Consider the following 26,152-nt stretch of genomic DNA (forward strand, 5'->3'; position numbering starts at 1 on the left):
TTTCTATTGATAGAAATGAAACGTATAAAAATTACATTTCAAAGACAGCAGCAAACAGAGATCAGGAGAATAAATGGCAGAAATGTTGGAAAGCTTTATGTGCACTATGTTTACACTTCAAGATATTTAATTTCCTATTTACAAGCATAAAACCATAGTCATAGTTCCAGAGTGAAATCTTTTGAAAAAAAATGAGTGGGGTGGAAAATGTCAATTTTGCTGACAGTATGTACCCACTAGAAGAAGTGGCTTCTTTACTGATCATTTCTTGCTTGCATTTGTAAAGGTACAGTATCAGTCTTGGGTTATTGTTTTACTGTGTATTTCTTTTCCTTCCCCTCTCTGACAGAACTTTGAAATGATACCAGGTAATTTATCTTTTGACTGGTTTAATTCCAGTAGCCTACTTTGGGATTATTTGGGCTTTCAGCACACTGAGGGGATGTTGCCATTTTCTAAAAAGCATTTGAATTGATATTTTAGTAAATGATTTTTAGTAAATCTCGTTCTTGGCTATTTGACCAGTCTCTCATGTAAGTGACATAAATAGTTGCATAACTGCAAAACTGTAATTTGAGTTAAATGTGTTCTCAGGTCTCTCAACACAACAAACTTCATTACAAGGCTTTCTGCTTTATGTCTGAGGAAAACCAAGATGCAACACAGGCACCAAAGTAACAGACGACCAACGGTTCCACTCGGATCACGGATTTTAACTGATCCTTCTAAGGTCTTTGAGCATAACATGTGGTGAGATGTTTCTTCAAGGATCATTTTCATATAATTTTGTATGCTGTTTACTCTGATATAATGGGGTGGGTGTATAAAACAAGGTGCTGCCAGAATAGGCACATGAAGGAAGCACCAGAGGAAATCTGAGATTGTCACAAGTGACCTGTGTTAAAAGCTGCCCAGCTGATAGTTAGTCAAGGAGTGAAATGCAAATATTATTAGGGATCAGTAATCAATTAGGAGACAGAGGATCTAGAGATAAGATAGTCCATGTTATTTAAAATGGCAGAAAGTTTCTAGGTACAATACATTGCATACTGGATTAGCTCCCTAATGCTTACCACTTTCAGGCTAAATTTGGAGCTGGCTATACTTCCTTGGTCAAGGGAGCTGGAAGCTGTCTGATTATTGTGTTAAGAGTGTGAAGTTTGTCTCTGTGTTTCATAAATCTACATGCGGTGTAGTTCTTAAGCATCTTCCAGGCATAATGCTTCCTGCTAGGTGGATGAATCCTTTACATAAAATGTAAAATCAGGTGTAAATGCTGATTGAAATGTAGGCTATATAATCAAGGGAGGAAAAGATTTTAAGAAAAGGACCACCCTTTTTCTGTAACATTGTTTTTTGATGAAACTCTGTCTGTTTGTTTGTTTTATAATTTCCTTCCAAAAAATTGGTCATGTGTAGCTTCAGTTTTACCTGCTACTATTTGGTGACAGTCTAACACAGAGTGACCAAGCTTTGATGCAGGTGGTTGGAATGGATTGTGAGGATGGAAGTGAAGAAACAGGGTTGTTCAGAAAGTGGATCTGCAGATGAATCTGTGTAGCTCAGGTGGGAAAACAGGTGAAATTGAATTGAAGCAGAGGTGCATGGAAGTTGTGAAGGTCTTGATAAGTCAAGAACCTGGCTGTGCTGGGGGTTAGGTCATTGTTTCTGAAGCTCATTGCATTGGCAGGGTTCTCACTAGGGAGATAAGGAGAATTAGGATGTGGTGGTAGTGCTAAATAGATTATACAGGGTGAGCATAAGATATTTGTCTTCTCTAACATTGATGTATGATGTCCTTTTGTTTTCCACTCATCATCTTTGTTAGTTCATAAAATGGCATTCTTTTTGTGTGAATTGGCAGAGAGACAAGAGCTGCTACCATTGCTGCTAGAAATACTAAGTAAATTAAATTTGGGAACTAATGCTTTAGATGTCTATTGTGGTGCTTTTCTGTCATTTTGAGAGAGAAGTAATGAATGATGCTAAACACTGGCAAAAAAATGCCTGCTTCTGTTCAGGTCAGTAATTGAACCAGTTTTTACATTATCACAGAGATAATTAAACCCTAAGTTAGCAAACAAGGTAGCAGAAAAAGACTAAGTTGAATAGGCTGAACTGAAAGCAGCATTGTTTGATCTCATATCAGGCCTACTCATGTTAACAGTTCCTGGTGTGGTTAAAATGGATAGCTTCCTTTGCTGCCTCAGTGTTCAGCTTAAAACACTTCTGTATTTAAACACTTCTGTGCCTGGAATTCTTATGTGTCCCGTGTTCCTACCAGCTAGTGTTGCTGAAGGAGCTGCCTCATGTGAAGCATCTGTATGATGTAAATAATTGCTGTAAGAGCTATGCAGTGACCTCTCTTTTGTAGATTTTGATCAAGAAGTGCTGCAGCAGTACTATTTGGGATCTACCATATGGAAATTTCAACAAAAGCACCAAAAGGAGCTTTATGAATTTCCAAGGAGGGGGAAAAAAAAGAAAAAAAAAAGGCAGTTAATGATGATGGAGGGCTTCAGGCACCTTTAGTATTGTGTGTAGAGCCCCTGAGGGCTCTGACAGACACACAGTGATGGATTAAAATTGATCAGCTAAAGATTACAGAGCAGCAAGTCATCTGTCAGAAGGGCTGACTGTGTATTATTGCCATCTGAATAGTCCTTGGTTTCAGCTTGCTGGAATAGGCAAGGTCAGCACTGGTGATAGCAGCGAGGGAAGCAAGTCTTTCCAGGAGGATGTCTGCCTGGCAGTGCTGCGGTCACTCCGTTTCGTTCTACTGCAGCGTGTCTGTCAGAGCCATGACACTGCACAGCAACATTTGGTATATGAACAAACACAGGAAGGGGAGAGGCAACCTGCTGGGGACAATAATGAGAAATATTTCAGTAGAGAGGCGGAAATAAGTCTGAGGCAAGCAGACAAATACATACCAATTAGTCTCCCACAATTAACAAAAGAGGAACAGTGAAGGTCTAGGAATTAAATTACCTATATGTCACCAACTACGGAAAAGGAAGATGCTCATTAGCTTTTAGAGACAATCAACTCTTTTCAAGTTGGCACCTTCTTCCTTTTCCCATAGTAACCAATGGAATTTTAGTCTTGGGCTTTCACTTAGCTCATTTCAGTAGGATTAGGATCTAATAGATTACTTGAATTATATTATCTAATTTAATCTGTTCAGACTGGTCAATTTGGAGGGACAGCTGATTGGCTTTTGAAACCGTCCTGCAGCACATTTTTGGGTACTCCCCATTGTGGTCTGATCCAAACCAGAATCTGCAGGGAAGGCAGTTTCGTCCTCAGGGTCAGATCTGGGCTTGGTTCTGTGATCATGGATTAACATAACATTTAGGTAACCACTGTACACAAGTATAGATGGCATAGACTTGGGAAACATTGCAGCACTGCTTGACTTGTCTCATTCTGGTTTGTTTTTTTTTTTTTTTTAATATTACCTATCTCTGTTCCTCAGAAAAGTAAAATCCTGTTTATCAATTCCACCTGTTCCAATTGAATAGGTGGATTATGCTCCCTGTTTCAGAACAGCTGATTTCTTTGCTAGTCCTTAGTTCCTCATCATAAACACTATTAATGTGAGGTGTTTCTTGCATTAGGGTGTTTGTTGGTAGGTCTCTTATTGTATTCAGCTAAATACAGTTCTAATGGACACTCAAAATACACTCCTGTAAACACACTCAATTTGTAAGATACATATAATCCTGATATTAATAAAAGAAATACATGCTACTTCAGTCTTTTGGCAGTTGGAACATGTTTCTTAATCACTTGACTTTTACTTAATTGGTAATTAATTTTTATCTATCATACACTGAAACTTAGGTTTTAACTGTCAGTCTCCTTGTGGTCATTTGCTTGCACTCAAAAATAAAAAAAAAAGGTATTTGAGACAGTGTAGCTAATTCATGACTGTTTTTCCTGGGAAAAAATATTATGAAAAACCCTATTGAAAAGCTGTTGCTTCAATTGCCTTCTGCAGGGACCACATGCAATGGTCACAAGAAGAAGAAGAGAATGCCAAGAAAAAAGCAACAGAGAATTCTCTTGTGAAAGTTCAATCAGAAGACCAAGGTAACAAATTTCAAATGGTATAAAAATTTTTTAATGCTCTTTATTAAAATAAATGAAGATTCATAGAGTTCACGAACATTTTTTTTATTTCTGCATTCTTTTATCTAAATTTTTTAATTTGTTTTTTTTTTCCTTTGTTGCCTCAAAAGAACTCAGAGTGTGTTTTTCCTAACAGTACAGTCTCTTATTTGAACAGTTTTACAAGTGGGGTGGCAGTGGACTCTATGTAAAACACGTGCATCAGGATGGTGCAGTTGTTCTGACCCGTTTTGCAGTCCTCCAGAATACAACTTCTACTACACAAGGCTTTTACAGAATCAAAGGGAATGAATTTGCAATCAGCTAGAGTGCTGGAGATGAAGATTCCCATATACAATATTCAAATGCTTTCAGTGATTTGGGAACTATTTAGAGAGCTTGTGTTTGTTCATTGCACTGTATTTCTGTTAAATGCCATGCAAGTTGCAGTGGTCCCAGCTGGTCCCAGCTCGCTGCCTTTGCCAGGGAGTGCCTCAGGAGCCCATGTGTCCACTTTGTGTGGAAGGTGTTCCAATACATCCTCCATGGTCTGCTCTCTAAGGGATTGAGGAGTTTTGTGCCTGTCTTCAGAAGGAAATTTAATGTATTCTGGGTTTCTGAAGAGTGATAGCTCTAGTTTCAAACTGGCAAACTAAACCATAGACTAAACTCTAGGTTAGTTATGAATGTAAAGCTGGAATATCAACTTGATAGTAGCATAGAAGACTGGATTCTTCATTTATTCTTCTGTTTGGAGGATATTCTGAAAGTATATCACTTGGATATCTGTGCCTCAATTTACTTAGCATGTCATGGATCTGCCAGATAGTGTTGTTATGATCCTATGCTGGAGTTTATTTGAATTACCTGAGAATGTGCCTTGCATTGTGTGCCCTTCATCACCTTGAATACTCTGAAATTTCTCTGTTACCTCTCACATTCTTTATCTACATACAAGAGTTCAATGCTTGTTTTTCAAAAATTACATCTAATATATTAACTTTATTTGTACAAAAAGCTGAAAAAGAGCTTGTAATTGAAAAGTAAGCTGTGTGGCTGTGTGCTCACGGAATCTGTCATTCTTCATCTACAATCAATTAGAAGTTAGTTTGTGCTGGTGAGAAATGGAATAATCAGGCTTTTGGCTATTGCCATGAAACACAAGAATCCAAGGACATTTCTTATGAATGCCCCTCTGTTTAGAGTTTGAATAGGTGAGCATTGCTGATAGTGTTCCTTCAGAAAGCTTCAGCTTCATTCTGCCAATGGAAGTACATTTTGGCCTATTTGTGTAAACAATGAACTAGACCAAGGCTAATGAGCAGGTTATTTTTGGGCCTTGAAAACTACAGTGAGGGGAAAAAAGACAGATTTCACCAATGCTATTATATTACTGAAGTAGAAGAGCTCTGATGAGCCTTTATAAAGCAAGAGCAGTGGAACTGAATGAAGTCATGATACTACATTTAGGAATTTGATTTCCATATTAGCATGTGCAGTTTCTTCTCAGGCATGCTTGCTGGCAGTTGAAGATCGTGTTATGTAGAAAAATTGATTGACAAAGTAAAGGTTTTTTGGTTTTTTGGTTTGTTTTTTTTTGGTGGGGGGTTTGGTTGTTGTGGTTAGTGGGTCATTTTGTTTGGTTGAGTTTTTTTTTTCTTGGGTGTTTATGTTTTTAAGTTATGCAATTGGAATATTTTGTGGGTAGGCTAATTAAATGCACAAAATGAAATAAAAATTTGATAATACTGCATGCATGTTATTACACAGAGATGCAGGAATGCCCAGTGCAACAATGCAAAGTAAAGTGTTCCTTCACTTAAACCCATGTCATTCCATACTAATACAGTTTGAAAGGCTGACTTTAGCTATTTCTTTCCTTCAGTTCTGAAATCTGGAAAACTTGATGTGAATTTAAGTTCAAGAGTTCTGAGCAGACTTGTAAGAAAATTGTGACTATATCAAGGGGTGGTAATAATTAAAGAGTCTTTTGACTAGAATGGTTTTGCTTTTCATACTGAAGCTGAGCAATCTATAAATGCAACTTAAACTATTGAAATCTGATATATATATATATATGACCTCAGTCAACTGTGAACACTTAATATAAAACAGGCCTGTACAATTACAATTACAGGGCTGGGTCCTGCCCTTTAATAATACAATTGGATGTATTAAATGTTAATTTTAAAACATTATGCAGATTTCTAGGACAAGGCATTCTGCCACCTCCTTACCACTTCCCACTGCCTGTCTGTGCCTCTAATGATAATTCTCAGCCTTGTTTATCTCTGAAAAGCTGTAGCAATTTAGGAAATAATATGTTAAGATTTAAAGAGAGTAGTAGAAGTGCACTGTACATTTACTCTGTACATTTATATTAAAAGAATTAATGAGTTGGTATGAGTGAGAACAAAACAGGAAAGGCAGCACATTATATGAGGTACACTTTTGCAGCAAGAGATGTCAGGGGTAGCAAGATAGTTCTGCAAATGCTTTGGAAATAAGGGGGAAAAAACAAGAAAAAAATTTTGTTTGGTACTTAGGAGGGATAAGGAAGGGAAAAGCATCAACAAAAGAGACATTGAAAAGCTGTAATTCTTATCTTTTTATCAACCTTCCTTTGAAAGGGTTAGCTAGCTCCAGTCCAGTGGCTAGCACAATTAGTGCTAGTGAGAAGGAGGAAAGATTTTGTTCTTGAAGTGAGAAAGAGCAGGTTACAAAGTACATCCATAGAGTACATGGATGAGTGGAAAAGCAGAAAAGAAAATATTTGCTTTTTAAAAAAGGAGGTGGGAAAAAAATAAGAGTCAGATAATTGGTTTTAGTTTCTGGAAAAATACTGGAAGAGTACATCCAGAGCTTGCAGACGTTGGGTTCAGAAGAACAAAGGAGATGAATACTGGCCAACAAATATTTTTTCAAGGATAAATCACATAAAATCAAGCTAATTTTCTTCTTGGAGAAGGTTACAAGCCTTGGCCATAAGGGAAAAGCAGCAGATGTCCTGAAGTTTATCCTTAGTCAGGCTTCTGATTTGCTTTACTTGACATTTTCATAAGCAAGTTAGGCAAGTGAGAGCTAATGAAACTGCTCTTGGGTGAATGAATGCCTGGAGAGAGCCTTTCAGAATGGAAGGCTGTGCTGGGCAGAGGAGTGTTTTATTCTGTGTCCAGTTCTGCTTGGTATTTTCATTAGTGACCTCGGGAAATTAGAGACTTGAAGATGGTGTTAAGTGAAAATGTGTTTTAAGTATGGTGAAGGACAGGATTGAGATTCAGAAAGATTTGGACAAACATTGGAAAAAATAATCTGAAATATATAAATTTGCTAAAAATGAGTGCAGATTTCTTTGCTTCAGAATAATTCCTTGAGAAAAAAAAACAAACTAGGTTTTGGAACAATTGGCTTGGTAGTCATTTTGCAGAAGAAGATCTGAGAGTTGTGGTGAATCACTAGCTGAATCAGCAGTGTCATGCTGTTGCAAAATGGCAAGCTGGGAGTTATAAACAGGATTACAACCTGGAAGCCTCATAAAATACTCCTTTTTCTCTGCAATTGTAATGCCTTTGCCAGAATAAAATACCCAAAGTAGTAAATCAATTGGAGAGAATCTTAAGAAAAATTGAAATTATCAGAAGTCTAAAAATCAAAAAGAAGAGAGTTAGTTTTAGACAATCTAGAAAAGAGATTGTAACATCTATTAATATTTGAAGTATTTACTGTACTCATAAACAAAGAGAAAAGAGAGTAATCTTTGCTTTGTCTGCTTGGTCCCTATCTGGGATGAGAATTGCTTGACCTAATTGCAAGATGGAAGTTCTTAGGTAGACAGTGGAAAAGGTTTCTAACTGTGTAGAAAATTAAGGACTGTATTATATTACTAAAGAAAGTTGTGTGTGAAAGGTGGTATTTTAAGAATAAGTTGAACAGATGTTTGTGAAGGAGGGATGTGAATTCCCTGATTGTGTGAAATCCCTTCCAGTCCTACTTTCTGACATTCTGACACTTAGTTAGAATGTTTTGTGAATTAAAAGTGAACACAAAAGTCTGTTGTAAGACTCTGAAGTGTTTTGAAAATAAGAAAGCAAGTATGTTCCTTCTGTATTGTTGAATGCTTAGGTGTGAATTATTGTCTATTTGCTGTGCAGTCAGTCCAGTTCACAGAACTGGATTTGTTTTTTAAATAGGTGATGAGGTACCAACAAATTTGCAATTGATTACAGAATTTCATAAAGCATGAAAGAATTTCAATTCTTACATTTGAAAACTATTTCTTAAATAATTGAAAAGATGCATTGTTTTTATGATTTGAGCATGAAAGCTTGTCTAGGAATCTTTAGATTGTGTTTTTTGGTGGTGCTGTTCTATGATGTCACTACACTTTAAAAACATGCTGTAAGCCTGTCAACCCCTTCCTAAGTGTCATAAAATCTAGTTAAACCCTCATAGGAGTTATTTTGAGCACAAGTTAAGGTGAGAGACAAAATCCATGTGTTTTAATTTAAATGAGCAATGTGTGGAACTATGGATTTTTAAACTGTATATTTGAGGTCCAAATTATATGTTGCTTTAGAGTGTTTTCTAGCTAAGTTCATATTCACCAAGGTTTTGTTCTGTTTTAATTTCAGATAAATATGAGAGAGAAGCCAGTAAATATTGGAATGAATTTTACAAGACACATAAAAATAACTTTTTCAAGGATCGCAATTGGCTGTTTCTGGAGTTTCCAGAAATTCTTCCAGAAAAAAGGAGAGAAGAGTTCAAAACAGAAAAAATATCTTTGGAACACACAAAAATAAATAATGACAACAGTTTTTCACTCAAAAATGGAATGTTTGAAGAAGGAGAAAAATACTGGGAGAAAAATTATGGATCTGGTTCTACTGCTGTACAAGGATATGTATATAGTAAAAATCAAGTGAAAGCTCTTCCTGCCAACCCTCAAGGTAAAAAGTGTGGAGAAGAACTTGGCAAGGTCGAATCCTTCCCTGGTTGTGATGCCACTTACCGAATATTAGAGGTAATGCACTGCAAATGTTCTGCACATCTACAGAACTCCACAGAATTACTCAAAAATCTCATGAAGACCCTTACTAAGTATCAGGAAAGCGAGCCTTTGGAATTTTATGTACTACATTCATTTATGGCAGAAACTTTCAGAGAAACCTAAATCTGGACTTGGTTTTCCCGTTACAGTTTTTCCATAGTTAGAATAGGGCTAGATTGTCAGATTCCATTTTCATTGAAAGTCAGGATTTTTATTTCCTCAGGACAGGTGTGAGTTTAAGTGCTTTGTCTCAAAGTGCAAGTACTTGCTGCATTTTTGCCAAATGGTGAAATTTGACAAGAGTATTGCATTTTCTTATGCAATTTGAGAGACTGATTCTCTTTTAACTTCAGAAAAACGTTGGGGAGAAACATGATCGTGTACATGATTTGAGAACTGTGGTATTAGCTGATTATACCTTTTCTGGCCAACATACCTTCAAGTCTAATGGGTCCTACTGGCCAACTAATTTAAGACAAAGATAGCAAAAAAAGGTTTTGTTTGCCCATTTATTTTGATTTTATCTTTCTCTTCTGATTTTAGGTTGGCTGTGGAGCTGGAAACAGTGTCTTTCCTATTCTGAAAGTTCTATGGTAAATTGTGTTGGATTTCCAAATATGAGTGTTGTATTCATATCTTCATTTTCAACAAATGTTGGTGCTGGATCTGTGCTGCAGGAAGCATTGAGTGAACCATTTTACAGTGCTGAGATTCTTAGTGTGTCAAACTACAAACAATAATGGTGCCATCAGTATAGGATGCTCCTCATGTTGCTCCACCCTGGTCTTGGGGGATCATATTTGCTGACAAAGTTTGTCTCTGAGTGCATTCAGACTGAGTTCTTATAGTTAATCTCAGGCAGATTAAATATTCTCTTGTTTTATAGATCACTGTAAAGCTACCAGGTATCTCTTCAAAAGGCCAGAATCATAGAGAGCATAGATAGTATCATGTGAGCTACTGGAAAGAAGTTCTATTTTTTCTGAATTGGCTGGTATATTTGTCACATTACTTGTGGTTTTAGTGTCAAGGCACAAGTCCTATATCACATTACTTAATTTATTGAAACGTCTTAATCCACTTAGCTTCCAGTTTTAGAAAAATCTGTTATGACAGCTTGTCCTCCCATCCATGTAGGCAGGAAGGTTTTATTGGAAAGGATATGTATATTTCAAGGGTTGAAATAGATTTCTTTTTTTTCATGCCTTTAAGAGCTTGAGAGCTACACGATTAGTTATTCTGTCAATGAATTGTGATTGCTAGTATCACCATTATACAAGAATTCTCCATTTTGCAGATATGGAAATGCAACAGGAGGAATTAAGTGGTGCAGCAGGGTCATACATGATACCTCTGTTATCAATGCATCTTCATCCCACAGCAAATGCTTTGCTTTAGGCAGCATGTAGTGAAAGGAGAGCCTGGTTTCATATGAAAACTTTGAAAGGAACCCTATATAGAAAAAGATATCACGTGGCTGTGTTGAAAAAGATGAGACAAACTTTTGTGTTTTCCTCACAGGAGGCATTAGTCATAGATTGGCATTTCTGATAATTAAGAAACTACTCCTTAGGTATTTTTCCTGGAGATCTCTATTCATGTGTAAATCCTTCAGTCAATCACATTGGTTGATAGATTGAACAACTTGCTTGTTTGTCTTGTATATGGCCTAATGGAAAGATCTCTTAATCTCTAAGCAGGCTTGGCATTAGAGAACAGTTGGTTTTACTCTGAATTTAATAATCTAAAAATTGCCATTCTGGCAATTACATGCATATAAAATAATATATCTATATGCATATAATTATATGCATATAAAAACAAGCCAGTGTCAAGCAAGTGTACCTTGGTTCCAAAAGAAAATTTCACTAAAGTTAGTAATGTCACTCTTAAACCTCTTCCCCCTGCCTCCCTTAAAATTTAAGTTAGTGCTTTTTAATACAGTGTGTCATGAAAACACCATCCAGATCAAGCCATGTCTTTGTGTTAAGTGGACTTTTTACATAGTTACATAGAGTGGTTAGTTACCTAGAATAGTTCCTATTCTGCTCTAAAAAAATAAAAGAAACCCCCAACATTCTAACAAGTCTATTAGGTAATCAGCTCAACCTTTCCAAAGGGACTGACTGGGTCCAGAGCCTGGCTGCTTGTCCTCATTCATAATAAATACCTAAATTCAGCAATTCTCATGGTGGTCACAGAGCTGATAAAGGTTTTGCTCAGCAAATCAAACAAGCATGGAGTATATTTTGTTCCAGAAGCATTCTCCTGTTGAGCCTTCAGAAGTCACTGGCTTAGCTGTGTATACTGTGAGATCCACAGGCACTGGCAGAGTTTATCGATTCCCTTCTAAAGAAGCCATCTATCCAAAATCTTAAATATATTTTTAATTAATTAAATTGATCGTGAGTTGATCATGAAGTCATCTCTTCGTGGGTTTTGAGTAGCTTTCTCAGTTTATCCTTCTGAGGTGAAAAACTTCTCCCTAGAATTACTAGTATCTAATGAATGGTACAAGGAAATTTGCAGCTGGCTGAGTCTTGGACAGGAGGAGAAGGGAATACAGTGCTGCAGGAAATTCTTATTCATCCTAGCTGGAAAGCAAAGGAGATAATGGAGTGCAGTAACCGATAATTCTTAATCAAATCAACAGAACAGCAAGGTGGTACATGGAACCCCAGACTTCTGCAGAACTGGGTGACTTTTGCAATTCTCCATCCCTGCCCAAATCATATTGCTAACTAAGCTGCATCCATGGGTTAATAATGCAGAGCTCCTGTAAGAAAATGTGACCTATTAATGTGCATTTATGCATTACAGCACCAGGACATTGTCATCAGTTCTGACAGCCCTCTGTGACCTTTTTTCTTTTCCTTTTTGCTTCCTCACAGACAAGGCTATAATTCTTTTTGTACTAGCTGTCTGTTAGTATTCTTATGAATTTGTCTGCCCTATTGGTTCATTACAACCTATGTGGCTTTCCATGTGCTAGACATCAATAAAGCATGCTTGATCAAGCCTGTGGAGAAGCCCAGAGGACCCTCTGAAGTTTCATGAACACTGATGTAGACTTTCATCTTATACATTAATAATTTTCTAACTGATGTTGGTTTTGTTTTCCTAGCAATACACCTGGAACCTTTCTGTACTGTTGTGATTTTGCTTCAGGAGCAGTGGAGCTGGTAAAGGTAATTCATGCACTCTCTTTAGAGTACTTTACAAGCCTGTAATTCAGGAGGCTGCCAGGAAGCCATCTTCATGAAAAAGAATGTGATGGCTTTGACAACTTTTAACTGAAGTTTTCAATATTCCAAAGAACAAAGTCATACTGTATGCAGAGAGGAATGAATACCATCAGTGAGCTTGCTTCTCAGCTTGAGTAAGATACCGGACAGAATAGGCTTTTATATGAGATGTTTTACAATGCAGAATAATTGAAGAAAAAATGTTTCTTGAGTCACAGTAAACGTATTAACTACTACTGTTCTCTCTGTGCCTCTTTTCATCTTTTTCCTGACAGTCACATTCGTCCTACAATTCAGCCTGGTGTTCTGCCTTTGTTCATGATGTGTGTGATGATGCTTTACCCTATCCTTTTCCAGATGAGATCCTGGATGTCATTCTCCTTGTCTTTGTGCTCTCTACTATTCATCCTGACAGGTAAATGAAGACTAAAGGGCAAAGCAAATGGGTTAAATCTCTTTTTTAACGGAAGGTTTTCAATAATACCCAAAGAAGATGATGGATCTTTAATGTTATTTAATAAGCTACAGCATGTATAAGGTATTTTAAATGCTGTTTCCGTTTTCAGGCTTCAAGAGAAAAGCTGGTCATGCTAATTATAATTAGTGAGTCTCCACTCTCCATCAAAATACAAGGGATATATTGTAACTAAGTACATCTCTACTAGAAGGGACAGATTCAAAAAAAGGCAAATTACAAAACCAGGCTGACAATCTTCTAGAAGGTGGTTATTTTTAGTGATCAAAACCAAACATTCGTGATTTAACACCTTACAATGTGTTGATGTAGACTTAGACTGCTGATTTAGCCACATTCAAATGCTTACATGCAGCCCTTTTAAACTAAAATGGATCTGTAATTTTGTAACTCGTTTGGATTGCAAACATTTGATCTAATTTTCATGGGTAGCATTGAGTACTGTTAGCCTTTGCTAATTCCTCTCGATGTCTAATGAACCAAATTTTATGACTGTTAAGGTTGGCTGATTGTGAACATGACCTTTTTTAATGCAAAAAATTTAAAAGAGGGCATGTAAGTTAAACTTCTTGACTCTAACTAGGTTATATGAAGGGAAATACATGCTGTTTGTGTGATAATACATTTATTACTTCAAGAATGTCATTAAAATGGGCTTGGTGTACAGAACAGTATTTGCCTAGGTCTGAGAACTGTTTCCCTGCTACTAGTGATTGGCTTTATACAGGAAAACCTTCCCTGTATAGAATATTTCTACTTTCTGTTTATTCAGACATGAGCACGAGTCACACAAAGCCAGGGTCCAGGTTTCAAAAACAGTTCAATCAGGAGGCTTTAGATCTGTAATTCCAGCCATGCTGCCAGGAAGAAATTGGACAACAGTGATTCATTCAGTCACTGTGCCTGTAGAAGCAGTACTCAGATGTTCTGTCAAAATTTCTGTGGATCTTTTCCTATTAGTCTCTTAAGAATGCATTTGAGGTTTTTGTGGTTGATTTTCTGTTTTGTTTGGGTTTTGTTTTTGTTTTTGTTTTTTTTTTTGTTTGTTTGTTTTTTTTTTTTTTGAGGGAGGTGGGTTGTCATTTTTGGTTTGGGTTTTTTTTCCCCAGGGCTGACATGGATGCTTTTCTGTACATGCGTGTGTATACACACACAAAGATTTTCATGTAATTGTCTGTGTTTTGAGACCCACTTTCCAAAGATGCCTTAGTCATTACTTCCATCTCATAGAATTAAAATGACCACATAAAGGAAAATGTGATCCAGATTCATCTTGCTCAATATACATTTTTTTTCTGGAAACTTTGAAAGTGGGAAATGAAAAAGAAAACCAAGGGGATCATGGTGCAGAAGTTATGTACTTTGAAAAGATGGAAAATACATGTAAGAGGGACACATTTATATTCAGAAAATTGTTAGTTGGTAATTTCTCTCTAGGCTGTTGTGTTTAGTTTTTGATAATTGCTACTCTTGTAGTCAATTTTTAACACACTTCAATTATGCTAGAACACACCTCTAAAATTTCATTGCAGAATTGGAAATATTAAACTTTCTTCAAGCTGTGTAATTAATGTCTTTTAGATTTGCTGGATGAAATTTCTCAAAGTGCTTTCACTTTTTGTGCACATACACTTCTTTCTGAGTGTGCAAAACTTCTGCTTCTATAGGCAAGGCTGTAATTCTGTGCACAGCTACTGTCCTGAACAGTCTCTTACTCATAGGCGGTGCTGCCTTTTTGGTCTGGGGCAGCAAACTTGGTTGCTTATGTTTGCAAACTTCACCAGCATCTCATCTATTCTCTAAGGATGCAAGGGGTTGTAAATAGGTTGGCTAAGCTACTGAAGCCAGGAGGAATGTTGTTATTTCGGGACTACGGAAGATACGATACAGCTCAACTTCGTTTTAAAGAAGGTAATTCCTGAATGGTTTGGTATTTTACTGTTCATTTTAGCTCTTTCTGGGGGAAAAAAAGAGTGACATGTCCTTTTTCATTCCTGCTCTAATTTCTTAGGTCATTGCTTGTCAGAAAATTTTTATGTAAGAGGAGATGGAACCAGAGTATATTTCTTTACCAAAGGTACGGAATGTTATAGTTTCATAGAATGGGTTATGTGTTTCTCAAGGTGATTTGGATTATGAAAGCTCATCTTAAAACATAAATTTAAAGAAGGTTTTATTGGCTTTTTAAAAAATTCTCTGCTTTTAAAAAGACCAAAGCTACCTGTTGTAAGAAAATAGTTTCCTTTGTATGCACACATCATTTGGGATCCTGCAATGTTGCTTACAGACGTCACTGGAAATTTCTCTTTAAGTATCCTGTGTGTAATTGTATGCTCAAATTTTATTATTTAACCATGCACATGATTTCTATGTTAAAATTGAGGTAAACATGCTTGGAAGGAAAGTCTGTAGCTATATATGGCATAAAAGTCTGGATAGTCATTTGTCAGGGGAAGTAGCTTTATCTTGATAATATGTGAACAGTGACCAAATGGCATGCATTTGTTTACTCAACTATGGCACCTGGAACCTTGTGAAGAAAGGGTATCTATGGATGCTGTGAGTAATAACTAATGTGGTTTGGGCCTCAACATGACAATTGTTACTGCAATATAAATCAAGAGCTGTGAAAATGAATTTCTAACAAATCCTTATTACAGGTAGTGTCCTTTAGCTTTCAAATTGCAAAATAGATTTAATTCCATCTTTGGTTGAACTACAGGTTGGTAATTACTACATTCTACAAATGACTTTCTTTTTTAATTGCAATAATTTTTCATATGAAAAAATAGATGAGGTATGGAACATGTTCACCTTGGCTGGATTAACTGAAGTACAGAATTTAGTTGATCGGCGATTACAAGTAAACAGAAAGAAAAAAGTGAAAATGCAGCGAGTTTGGATACAAAGCAAGTTCCAGAAGCCATTGCAATCTCTGCAGAATCCTGAAGAAAGCACCAAAAGGCACCCTTGTAAATAATTTTACTCCAGAAATGCAGTACAAAATCGAACTTCAGAAACGGAAGGAAATTTGAGTACGTGTGTTTTCATTTAAGTATGCATAAATGTTGTGTTAGCCACTGAAAAGTATTAAAAAGTTCAATAAATGTATTGAACTGAAAACCTTTCTCTGACTTTCTTTTCTTTGTAAATTCATATGTGTAAGAAAAATCTGAGGGGAGATAAAGGCCATTTCTGACTTCTGCTTTATATGCAATAATCTTTTCATAACTGTGACCAGGCATTATTTTACTCCCTTGAATATGAATAGTCAATAAGTATACACCTCATTCTGTTGAAATTCATGGTAGGTAAAAAGGTTAGTTTGAAGCATAATTGTTTCAAAGATTTAGAGAAACAGAGTATCTGTTCTCACTATTACCACAGACTATGGTAATTTCTGAGTCATATCCTTTTCAACCACCGTGTCTTACGACTGTATTTCCTCTTTGGAGGGAAATTTCTTGGTGCATAAATAATGAAGACAAAAATTTTTTTCTGATTTGCATGTAGCTATGATTTCACACTAACTGCATGTGATATGTATACATATCAGATTACTCAGTGATTTTTGTCCTCCTGACTGATTTATTATGCTGTCTCTGCTTTTTGTCTACATGCTCATAAGGAACAGGTCAATTTCAAATACAATACATTACACATTTAAAGTGCTCTCGATTGTAAACTGAATATGTTTCATGTAGAAAACCATTACCAAAATGCCAAAACAGTTCTGACACCAAATAGTTAATATTGGATAGTTGTCTGGATAAATACAAATATTATTTCTACGATAGGTTAGATATGCTAGAGGGAGGAGCAAAAACAGTAGTCCTAAGTACATTTTATTAATGGTGTTATGGATTAATGTAATCACACTAGAATTGCAATCTATCTGGCAGCTGAGATATTTTTGTTGTTTACAAAAAGAAGTTGCTTTCTTAGGGATTCTACATTAGAAAGAAAAAACACTGTTTTTTATTGGCTGGGTGGGGATATAGCAAAGGACAGGACTAGTCCTGGCCTTCAATACTTTAAATTCTTTTAAGAAGAAAAGTGAGGTGCAAGCTCTGTTTTCAAATGTAGAACATAATCCCGAAGGCTGTTGAGCTTGTATTTAAAGATTCCATTTTGCCACTCTGTTATTTTAATGTAATTTTAAATCACTTTGCCACAAGGAGGAGAGAACAAGATAAAGGTGAATGAATAAAATAAATCTCTTTATTTAAACAAGAGTGTGGGATGCATGTAATCTATAACATGTAGTTTTGAGTGTCATTAATACAGTGACACTCAAAGTCTCTTTTGTTGTTTTGTTTTAGGCTGAAGGGTAAACATGTCACAACTGATAGCCCAGCCTGTTGATCTTTTTGCAAGTTGTTAGTTGCTACGACAAGGGGGACTGATGGTCTCCTAGGAAGAAAACCCTAAATTGTCTAAACAGGGATGCCAAATATCTTCATCCCCTTTAACCCAGATGTATTTCAAGAATGAGGTACAATAAGGGGTCTGATCCTGCATTTTTGATATATTTGAAACTCCCATTAGAGGAAAATACTGTTTTATGAATCAAGAGGCTTAGGAAGCTTTGGTTAGCAATAGCATTACTGTAACCTGCAATAAAACTCTCGTGGCATAAATCAAAGGTTAAAACACAGCTGTGTTTCTTAAAGCCCTAAGAGATTGTAGCATCCTCATGGAAAATGTAAATAAATGTCTCCTTATATTTTAAATATGTTGCTACTCTGTTTTATTAATTGTGACTTCTGAATATACATAGCTCTTAGCTAGCACAAATCATTTTCACTTGTAGAATTTTCCAGGGAAGTGATGATGATAAGTTCTCGAGCATCGTGCAGTCTTATTCATGTGTGTGACGTAAATTTTCCATTTGTAGAGGCGAATGTAATGTTTGCTTTGGCACTCACGAGGCTATATTGATTCGGGCAAGATTTTAATGTGCTGTTAGTTAAACAAAAGTGTGACTTCACAAAAAACAAACCCTGAATTTTGAATGGCCTTAAGTAAAATCAGCTGTTTCTCTTCCACAATTTACACTTCAAGTATTGGCTGCCTCTTTTAGAATAATAGTGCCTGATTTGGAAGTAATAAGATCAGCTACTATTTTAAGTGTAGAATATCCACTGTCTGAACAGTTGTAAGATTCACAGAAGAGGATATGGAAAAAGGCATAATTCCCAATAAGAACTTTTGAATCTGAGTTGCACTTCCTGTATTTTGGCTTTATGATATTTCAGTTTTCAAAAAGCTTAATCAAAGACATATTTTTAAAATGCTTCCAAATTATCTGTATTAAGCAAGGAGGACTACTGAAATAAAAGAAGAAAAAGTGATGCAGGCATCTGTATAGGAAAGGCAGTTTAAAACAGCTAATTGTTAATTTCTGGAGGAAAGAAAAACTAGTTTATTAATATAGGAAACTGCACTTAAGTTTCACTTTTGACATATGAAGTTGATTTTTTAATCAAATGTGTACCTAAAATTAATTAATACATATTCTATAAATATAAAACATTTTCATTTGTAATTGCAAATTTTCTTTAATTTTTTGTGGAGTTCTTTTTGGTTGTTTCAAGCATGGCTTCCTAATGGCAATTAGAGAAAGGTGGTCTTGCTAGATCTGACCTTCAGCTTCATTGGCTTGCTTTATGAATACTATGTCTTTTTTGTCCAGATGTACATGGTACTTACTGGCTTAGACCTTGCTTAGTTTTTAAGCAAGTGTGAGGCAGTTAAAAAGTAAAGAAAGTGACCAACTTTTTTTCTTACACTAATTTTGAAGTATCTAGTCAATAACAATTTGCTCATATAAAAAAATATGTTGCCTTTTTCTTAGCAAAATGAAGGCAGATGCTTGTGCCACATTCACAAATGCACTGAATCTGCAGAGGACAGCCAAATGCAGCCATGATAAGTAGAACTCTAGGAACACCAGGGAAAAACTTATTGTCTTGGAAACTGCACAGCTAATCTCCTGATTCTGCTGGTTAATAATGGCTAAAAGGTTATAGCAAACAACCCCAGAATTTGTATTAAACAATGGTGGAAATCACTTTACATAAATTCTGCTGCTTTGTTTTCATTTGTGGTGTGAACTTTACTCACTGTTCCAGTTTGCTCTTTGATCTGTTGACATATGGTTTGCTTCCTCTTTTTCCTATGTTTAGTGGACAACTGAGCAGTTTCCCAAGGAGCTATATACACAAACATTTGCAGTAAAGTTGGTTGTCTGAGTTATTGTTAGAATTGAAAAAAGGGAGACTTATTTCCTTCTGTACAGATTGCTTTATCTTTTAGTGTGACTGCAATGAATTGTATAGATGCTAAATTCTATATAGTGGTAGTGGCCGTGGTTTTTAATAATTTTAAGTCAAGTTTCAGAGAATCATAGAATAGTTTGGATTGAAAGGAACCTTAAAGATCATCTAGGTCCAACCTCTCTCCTCCAGGCAGGGACACCTTCCACTAGACCAGGTTGCTCAAAGTCCCACCCGACCTGTCCTTGAATATGGGTATATTGTCTGTTCATATATAAACCACTTCTTCTCCATACAGCATCTTCATAATGGGTGGAAATAAAACATGTATGCACGTTGCAAAAATATTAAACACTGCTATTGTTAATAATACAGTTCACTTTGCATTTCAGTGAACTGCATTTCAGTTTATGTAAACTTCTCTCCACATTTGGAACAAGGATGGACTTGAGGGGTTTTTTACATCAGTTATGTGCCAGTTCCCCGTCTCTTAAGAATCATCCAGGATCTGGACAAGGTAAGTTTCCTATATGTGGTTGCATTTTGTGTGTAGTCATTAAGAACAACATGGGTTGCCATGGGTGTCTTAGCAGGTTCTCCTTTTTACCTGTGCCTCCTGACATGCAGGTCATGCCTGGATTGGGCTTTGAGCTGAGAAGGAAACTTCTCTGTTGAGAGACCATCCTTCACCTCTTTCTAGTACCTCTCTCTAAAAGGAAAACTTGCCTGATTTGAAAGCAAGAGCCATTCATGCAAGAGGGGAGAAAGATGAAGATGCAGGCAAGAGAGGGAGTGAGAGTTTCCTCTGGGAGCTAGGGTGAGAAGCAATCTTGGATAGACTGACCAAGAGAAATGAGATACAGAACAGGCAACAGAGGAACAGGACGCTGTGGACATGGTTTACGGAGATTTGTAACAGGATACAGTGTGACAGGATGAGGACCTTGAGCCTAGACATGAATGAAATGAAATGAATTAATTAAATTATTTAAATTAAAAAATAGAGGAGGCAAGAAGAGAAAGGGGACTATTTGTCACAAAAACGGTAAAATCTGGGTAAGCAAAGCAATCAGTCCAGGACTGGAGGTAGAAAGACATAGCTTCAAAGTTTTTATTCTCCCAAATGGTAATGTATTTTCACATCTTAGTGGAATATTACAGGTTTTCTCTTTCATCCATATGTGCAAAATGCATTTCAATATATTAAAAAGATTGAATGTTTCATTTGTTGTAGGTTGTATGTGCTATGCACATGTTTTCAACAGTGCAAGCAAGTGTATGATACACCTGCTTTTGCTTTCTCCTCAGGGAAAAATGTTTTTACCATCTTTCAAGTAGCATCCTATAGTGACAGAAGCTACATTCCTAACCTCCTGGGAAGCAAATACCAGAGAATAACAGAAGTGTCTATACCCTGAGTGTGTGCAATCAAGGTAGAACAATTAAATTTACTCCATGTGTTCTGATGATGTCCCATTTAAATCAAGACAATATCTGCAGATTATCACTGTGAAGAGCCTCCCAATATCAGTTTTTGTTATACTTGCATCTGTTCAACGGAATTTACAGTGAATTTGTATAAACTAGAAATAAAACTTTAAAAAAACAGCAGAATAGGCTTCATCTGGGATCAGAGCAATTTAGAGATGGAATATGTTTTGTTATTTTAAAACACTTGTGGTTGCAGAGGAGCACTTATCCAAGAGGCTGAAAATTTCGCTTATTTGAGATGTAATGTATGTCAAGAATATTAAAGCTAATATCCATGTTTTGAAGCTTTGTATACTTAATCTTAGCTAAAGCTATCTTGTCAATTGTTGCTGTGAAAAAGGAGTTAGCAACAAGATAGTCTCATTTTCAGAGGATATTTTATTGATCGGGTCGCTACAATTTTGAAGGGAACTCAAAAGATTAAGGAAGCAAGTGAATTAGCTTAATAAGGTGAAAACCCACAGATGACATATACAATGTGATAAATAATTAGATTAAGAATAATCCAGGCATTCCTGGATTTGATACTAAATGAAATTTTAAATTAATTAAAAAACCAGAGTTGGTGTATCCTCCTAGTTATAAAAACAAGCCAAATGTTAAAATGTTTAAGTATGATGTAAAAATAGAATGCTCTATAGCTGCTGCATAAATCCAATGTATAGTCTTCTCTGTAGTGTGTCATGTTCAGTGAGAAGAAAAAGATGCAGCAAAAATAGATAGTGAAGTTTTTTCATGTCTCTAGGAATTTTCATATGAAAACAGCTTTGGGAATTGAATGGTAGACAGTGTGAGAATGGCATGTAATGTTATGCTTTAGTATTTAGAAGGTCTAATTTATACTTTACATGACGCAAAAAGCAAGATGAATTAGTCAAGTTGGCAGGCAACAAACTTGCATTGTATATATTTATCACCATACTCTATTAAAACAAGGAATCACAATGTTCACAAGGTTAAAAGATTGGTGAGTTACCAAAAACTGGTTGTATTAGATTTTTCCATTTGCATTTTTATATGTGTGAATGGGAAATTTTGCCTATTTACTGTTCAAGATTTTTAAATGCTTCCATTAAAAAACCAAAGAAACAAAGAAATAACAATCGTAAAACCTTTGTCATTACCTTTTGTGAGATCCTAACATTACTCAACATTCAGCTCAACAGTAGAGCTGAAGAATAGGCCTGGATACAAAATGGGTCCAGTAGACACAGTTACAAAATTAAGAAAAGATAGAGGGGGGAATGGAGAAAAATAGAGGACATAATAATTGGCATGACAACATGAAGTCCTGTAGCAATCATACAGCACTTAGTATTTTATATGGAATGACAAATTCAGTGCAGTTCCTGAGAGAGCAGGAGAGAGACAACAGTGTTGCCGCCCTTCCCTGTCTCTCCTGACTGTAAACTGGCACCTGGACAAGCCAAAGGCCAAAGAGTGAAAGTAGTTGGTTTGCTATAAGAGTTACATTTAATTAATTATGGTCACTTGAGGGTGGTTGTTTTGGAGGGTTTCAGTACAAAGCCAGCACTAATTTTTTCTTTCCTTAGTGTCAAGCACACTGTAGCCTCCATTTCCTTCTGATATACCAAGTGCTCTTTAAATGGAGGAGTGTGTCTTTCAACTTGCATAAAAGGGTTGTTGTGCAGTGTAGCATTTAGCAGATGGGCTTAGAGAATCCAAACCCACCAGCAGTCTTTTATTTTACACTAGGAAAGGCTTTGCCATTTTAATGGCTCTGTTTGCTACATTCCCTACTAAGCACAGTAGTCAGATGTTGTTCTGAGGAATAGGGCAGCTTAGCTTCCAGTGACATTGATTACACTCAACAGTGAGAGCATGAGAAAGAGAAGTGGGTGGAGAAGTGAAAAGGCAGTGTGAGGCATTTCAGGGAGGAGATTTGCACTCCAGCACTTGCATGTGGGTGACAATCCCTCAGAGAAACAATTTTTACTCTGAAGTGGAGCAGAGTTGAGTCTTCTGTGCTCACTTCAGGTTTAATCTCCATCCCTGCAAACTACCAGTGCAGCCTGTAGTTAAATATGCATTTACTTAAAATGAAAAGAAAATAACAGTAGCGAGAAGCTGCATTTTTAGCATGGAGAGAGATGCTGGTGTGTTAATCCCTGGCATAAATGGGTGCAATTCTCAATGACAATGCTAAGCCTGTTTACACATGGGCTGAGCTAAACCCAAAGATGACACACAATGCTGATCAAAATCATTCATTTAATCCCTTTTGAATTTTTGCGATCTAAGAACCAGAGATGTTTGTGTTAAGAAAAGGTGATATGAAAAAGCTGTCATTGTGGACCATGACTTTCTCTGACATATAAATTACGACAAATAGTCATTATCTTATTTTAGATTAAAACGTCATCTTTTTATTCAAGAGTGAATATTAGTGAATTGGATAAATCATCGGTGATAGTTACCAAACTCTGAAATAAGATCTGCTTTTTAAATTAGAAACAGTCTGAGCTAGCTTATACAAAGAAAGAAAACCAAAACCATCCTGGCAGTAATTCTACATTCTATTTTACCAAAGTTTATGAGGAATCAATGCAATCAACAAGAACCTTGGGTTTAGTTTCTTTTTCTTTTCATGTACTTATTTTAATTGCAAAAGAAAGCAGATGGAAAAGGAAGCTGCATGGTACACAGTCTACAAAAATGCAAGTATTATTATATCACTTAAGATATTTAACAAGCTACTAAATCACACTCTTCTTCTTGCATCAATTGCCTGGAGGCAGAATATCAGAAACAGTAAATATTTATTTTACTTAGAAACAATGCTAGTAAAAGGCCTCAGGGTTTAATCTGAAAGAAAAAAAATCTTTGATTCATTGACCCATATTTCCAATGTCAATTATGTCAGTTTAAGTCCAGAAGACTCTCAAAGTCTGTAGAGCTTCTTCAAGATATTGACTAGTTGCTCATAATTGAAATCCAAATTAATGGCATGTGCTTTAGTTTTGGTTGGAGTAGAGTTAATTTTCTTCACAGTGGCTGGTATGGTGCTATGTTTTAGATTTGTGCTAAAAACAGTTTGGTTATATAGAGATGTTTTTGCTATTGCTGAGCTGCATTGCACAGTATCAAGGCCTTTTCTGTTTCTTGCACTGCTTACCAGTGAGAAGGCTGGGGTTGCACAGGGGTATGGGAGGGGACACAGCACAGCTGACACCCACTGACCAAAGGGATGTTACAAACCATGGAGTGTCATGCTCTGCATATAAATCTGGGGAAAACAGAAGGGAGGGAGGGACATTTGGAGTGACAGTGTTTGTCTTCCCAAGTCACCATTGCGTGTGGTGGAGCCCTGGCTGTCCTGGAGATGGCTGAGCAGCTGCTGGCCCGTGGGAGGTGCTGAGTGAATTCACTCTTTAGCTTTGCTTGCGTGCACAGCCTTTGCTTTACCTATGGAACTGTCCTTATTTCAACCTGTGACTTCTCTTGCTCTTACCCTCATGACTCTCCCCCACTCCACCAGAGTGGAGTGAGTGAGTGGCTTGGTGGTGCTGGGGTTAATCCCTGACAGGGCCTAATACTACCTGTAAAGATGAAATTACAAACAGACATTAAAGTACAAAAATAATTTATTCACTACTCTTATTTTGTTTAAGGGCTAAAATTTGGTTTGCTCACATATGTGTTTATATTTTTGTGTAGGATATTCAGAATTTTTTATCCTAATAAATTCTGTGGTGGATAATACGTTTTATGAAACTTAATAACCAACCAGATAAGCATGATTGATTAAGGTAAGTGGTTTTTAATAAAATCCTTAAGACATGTTTATATTTGTTGTTTTTCTCTCAGATACTTGAGAAAATTACTGTGGGAAAGTATGCCTATTCTTAAAAGACCTTTGAAGTCTAAAATAACAACATTTGTGAAGGTAGGAAAAAAAACCCAATAAGGGAAAAAATGGCTTTTTTTAATGCATTTTCAGAAAATAAAAATGCATATTTATGTTTTCCTATGTTTTTACACTTCACAGACGTGTTATTTCATTACCAAAAGACTGCACAATGTATGTGACTCTAAGGAAATCCAGTAAAGCAATTTCATCTAAACTTATATTATGCTTTGGGCTTCCATTTTGTTTCCAATTGCTCATTCTCCTTTTTCTAAATTAGTAAATCAGATTAAAAAAGAAAGCAAACATGACACTCTGTGGAAATCACAGATAGCTGAAGGTAATGCAGGCAAATACTAGCTAAGTGGTTTTTCCGGTGGACTTCCCTTTCCTATATGAGATCAAGAATACAGCTGTCTTATCTGGTGTGTTACCAGCAATTTTTTTTTTGTAAAGGTATGCTATATGTATGCTTGTGATATTTATATCATTTTTATATTCTTGTTTCCAGCTACACCACCTTTGGATTTATCTTAATAAAGCTTTTGGAGACTCTCAAGTGGAGTGTAAGTAAGTATTAGACATTTTAAGTATACATTACATAAGTATTACTGGTTGTAATCTTAAAGTGAATAAATAAAAAGTTTAACATAAACATGCATGTGTATCCATGTGTAACTACATAAATAATGACAATTTCAGGCCTCTTGGTTTTCATGCCCAGCTTGTTTGGTCAGATCAGCAATGAATGTGCAAACTTTCCCCACTGTAGCCTAGAGCAACCTTTTCTATCTTTTCAAGAGTGTCAGTACTCCCTCTTTTAAAAACAAAACAAAGCAAAACCACAACAAAATAGTTATTACCAAAGATAAGCCTAACAGGCTTAAATTATAGATATACATACATGTACATATGTGTATGTGTATGTTTAAAAATAAAATGAGAGCATAGAGAACATCAGCAAGCTGAGAGGTAGAGAAGTGGAAATTGGCTGGCATCCAAGTAAAGAAAGGTCCAGCCATGAGAAAAAAGAAATTCTTTAAACAGGCATTTAACACAAGGAGAGAGAGAAAGGTTGTTCACTTAGAAGTTTTTCCTTAAACAAATGGTTGTATGGAATGAGTAGTAAAAGAAAAGTTAATAAAGGTCTTTCTGTTATTAATCTGGAAAAGTATACAAGCCATAACTTTCACGTTTGGACTTTTGAAGCTCTTTTATGCGAGGGGCCTGCTGGGGATCTGCATTCTTCTGCAGTCAGTATGGATGCTGAGTCATCAGGAAAGCTGGCCATTTGGTTTTTGGTTTCTAAATATAGAGGTGAACATTTAAAGCCCTAATCTGCTAACAATGGGCATTCGTATGCAGTGTTGGTGACATGAATGATTTCATTCTTAATAGGGTTGTATCAAAACCAAGCTGTGCTTGTGTGACACGTAGTCCTGAAGAGCTATGGTTTCTGTGACAAAAAATTAATTTAAATTTAAAAATTATTAAAAGAAATATAGAAAAGCAACAAGTTTCAGTCTCTGATAAGCATCAGAACCCTCTCATGGGAGCTTGTGTATCTTTGCTATATGCAGAGGAGATGGAACAACTAGACTTTGCGGGAGGGAACATAAGAGCAACCTAAAT

At 36.2% G+C, this 26,152-nt stretch overlaps 1 protein-coding gene across 6 annotated transcripts in view; it reads left to right on the forward strand.

Moving 5' to 3' along the window:
• METTL8 (methyltransferase 8, tRNA N3-cytidine) overlaps positions 1-16,004 on the forward strand; it is a 65,451-nt gene extending 49,447 nt beyond the window's left edge. For 5 of the 6 annotated variants that reach the window (XM_064718976.1, XM_064718977.1, XM_064718978.1 and 2 more), the window contains 9 exons: positions 595-750; positions 4,004-4,095; positions 8,745-9,136; positions 9,707-9,756; positions 12,288-12,351; positions 12,684-12,823; positions 14,688-14,794; positions 14,895-14,960; positions 15,676-15,955. In XM_064718976.1, coding sequence (XP_064575046.1) covers positions 595-750; positions 4,004-4,095; positions 8,745-9,136; positions 9,707-9,756; positions 12,288-12,351; positions 12,684-12,823; positions 14,688-14,794; positions 14,895-14,960; positions 15,676-15,863 — 1,255 coding nt within the window. In that variant the 3' untranslated portion in view covers positions 15,864-15,955. Of the gene's footprint in view, positions 1-594; positions 751-4,003; positions 4,096-8,744; positions 9,137-9,706; positions 9,757-12,287; positions 12,352-12,683; positions 12,824-14,687; positions 14,795-14,894; positions 14,961-15,675 lie in introns of all 6 variants that reach the window. The other variant, XM_064718975.1, reaches the window with a different exon arrangement.
• The last annotated feature ends 10,148 nt before the right edge of the window (positions 16,005-26,152 follow it).

Source organism: Zonotrichia leucophrys, chromosome 7 (assembly GCF_028769735.1).
Source record: "Zonotrichia leucophrys gambelii isolate GWCS_2022_RI chromosome 7, RI_Zleu_2.0, whole genome shotgun sequence".
Classification (NCBI taxonomy): Eukaryota; Metazoa; Chordata; class Aves; order Passeriformes; family Passerellidae; genus Zonotrichia; species Zonotrichia leucophrys.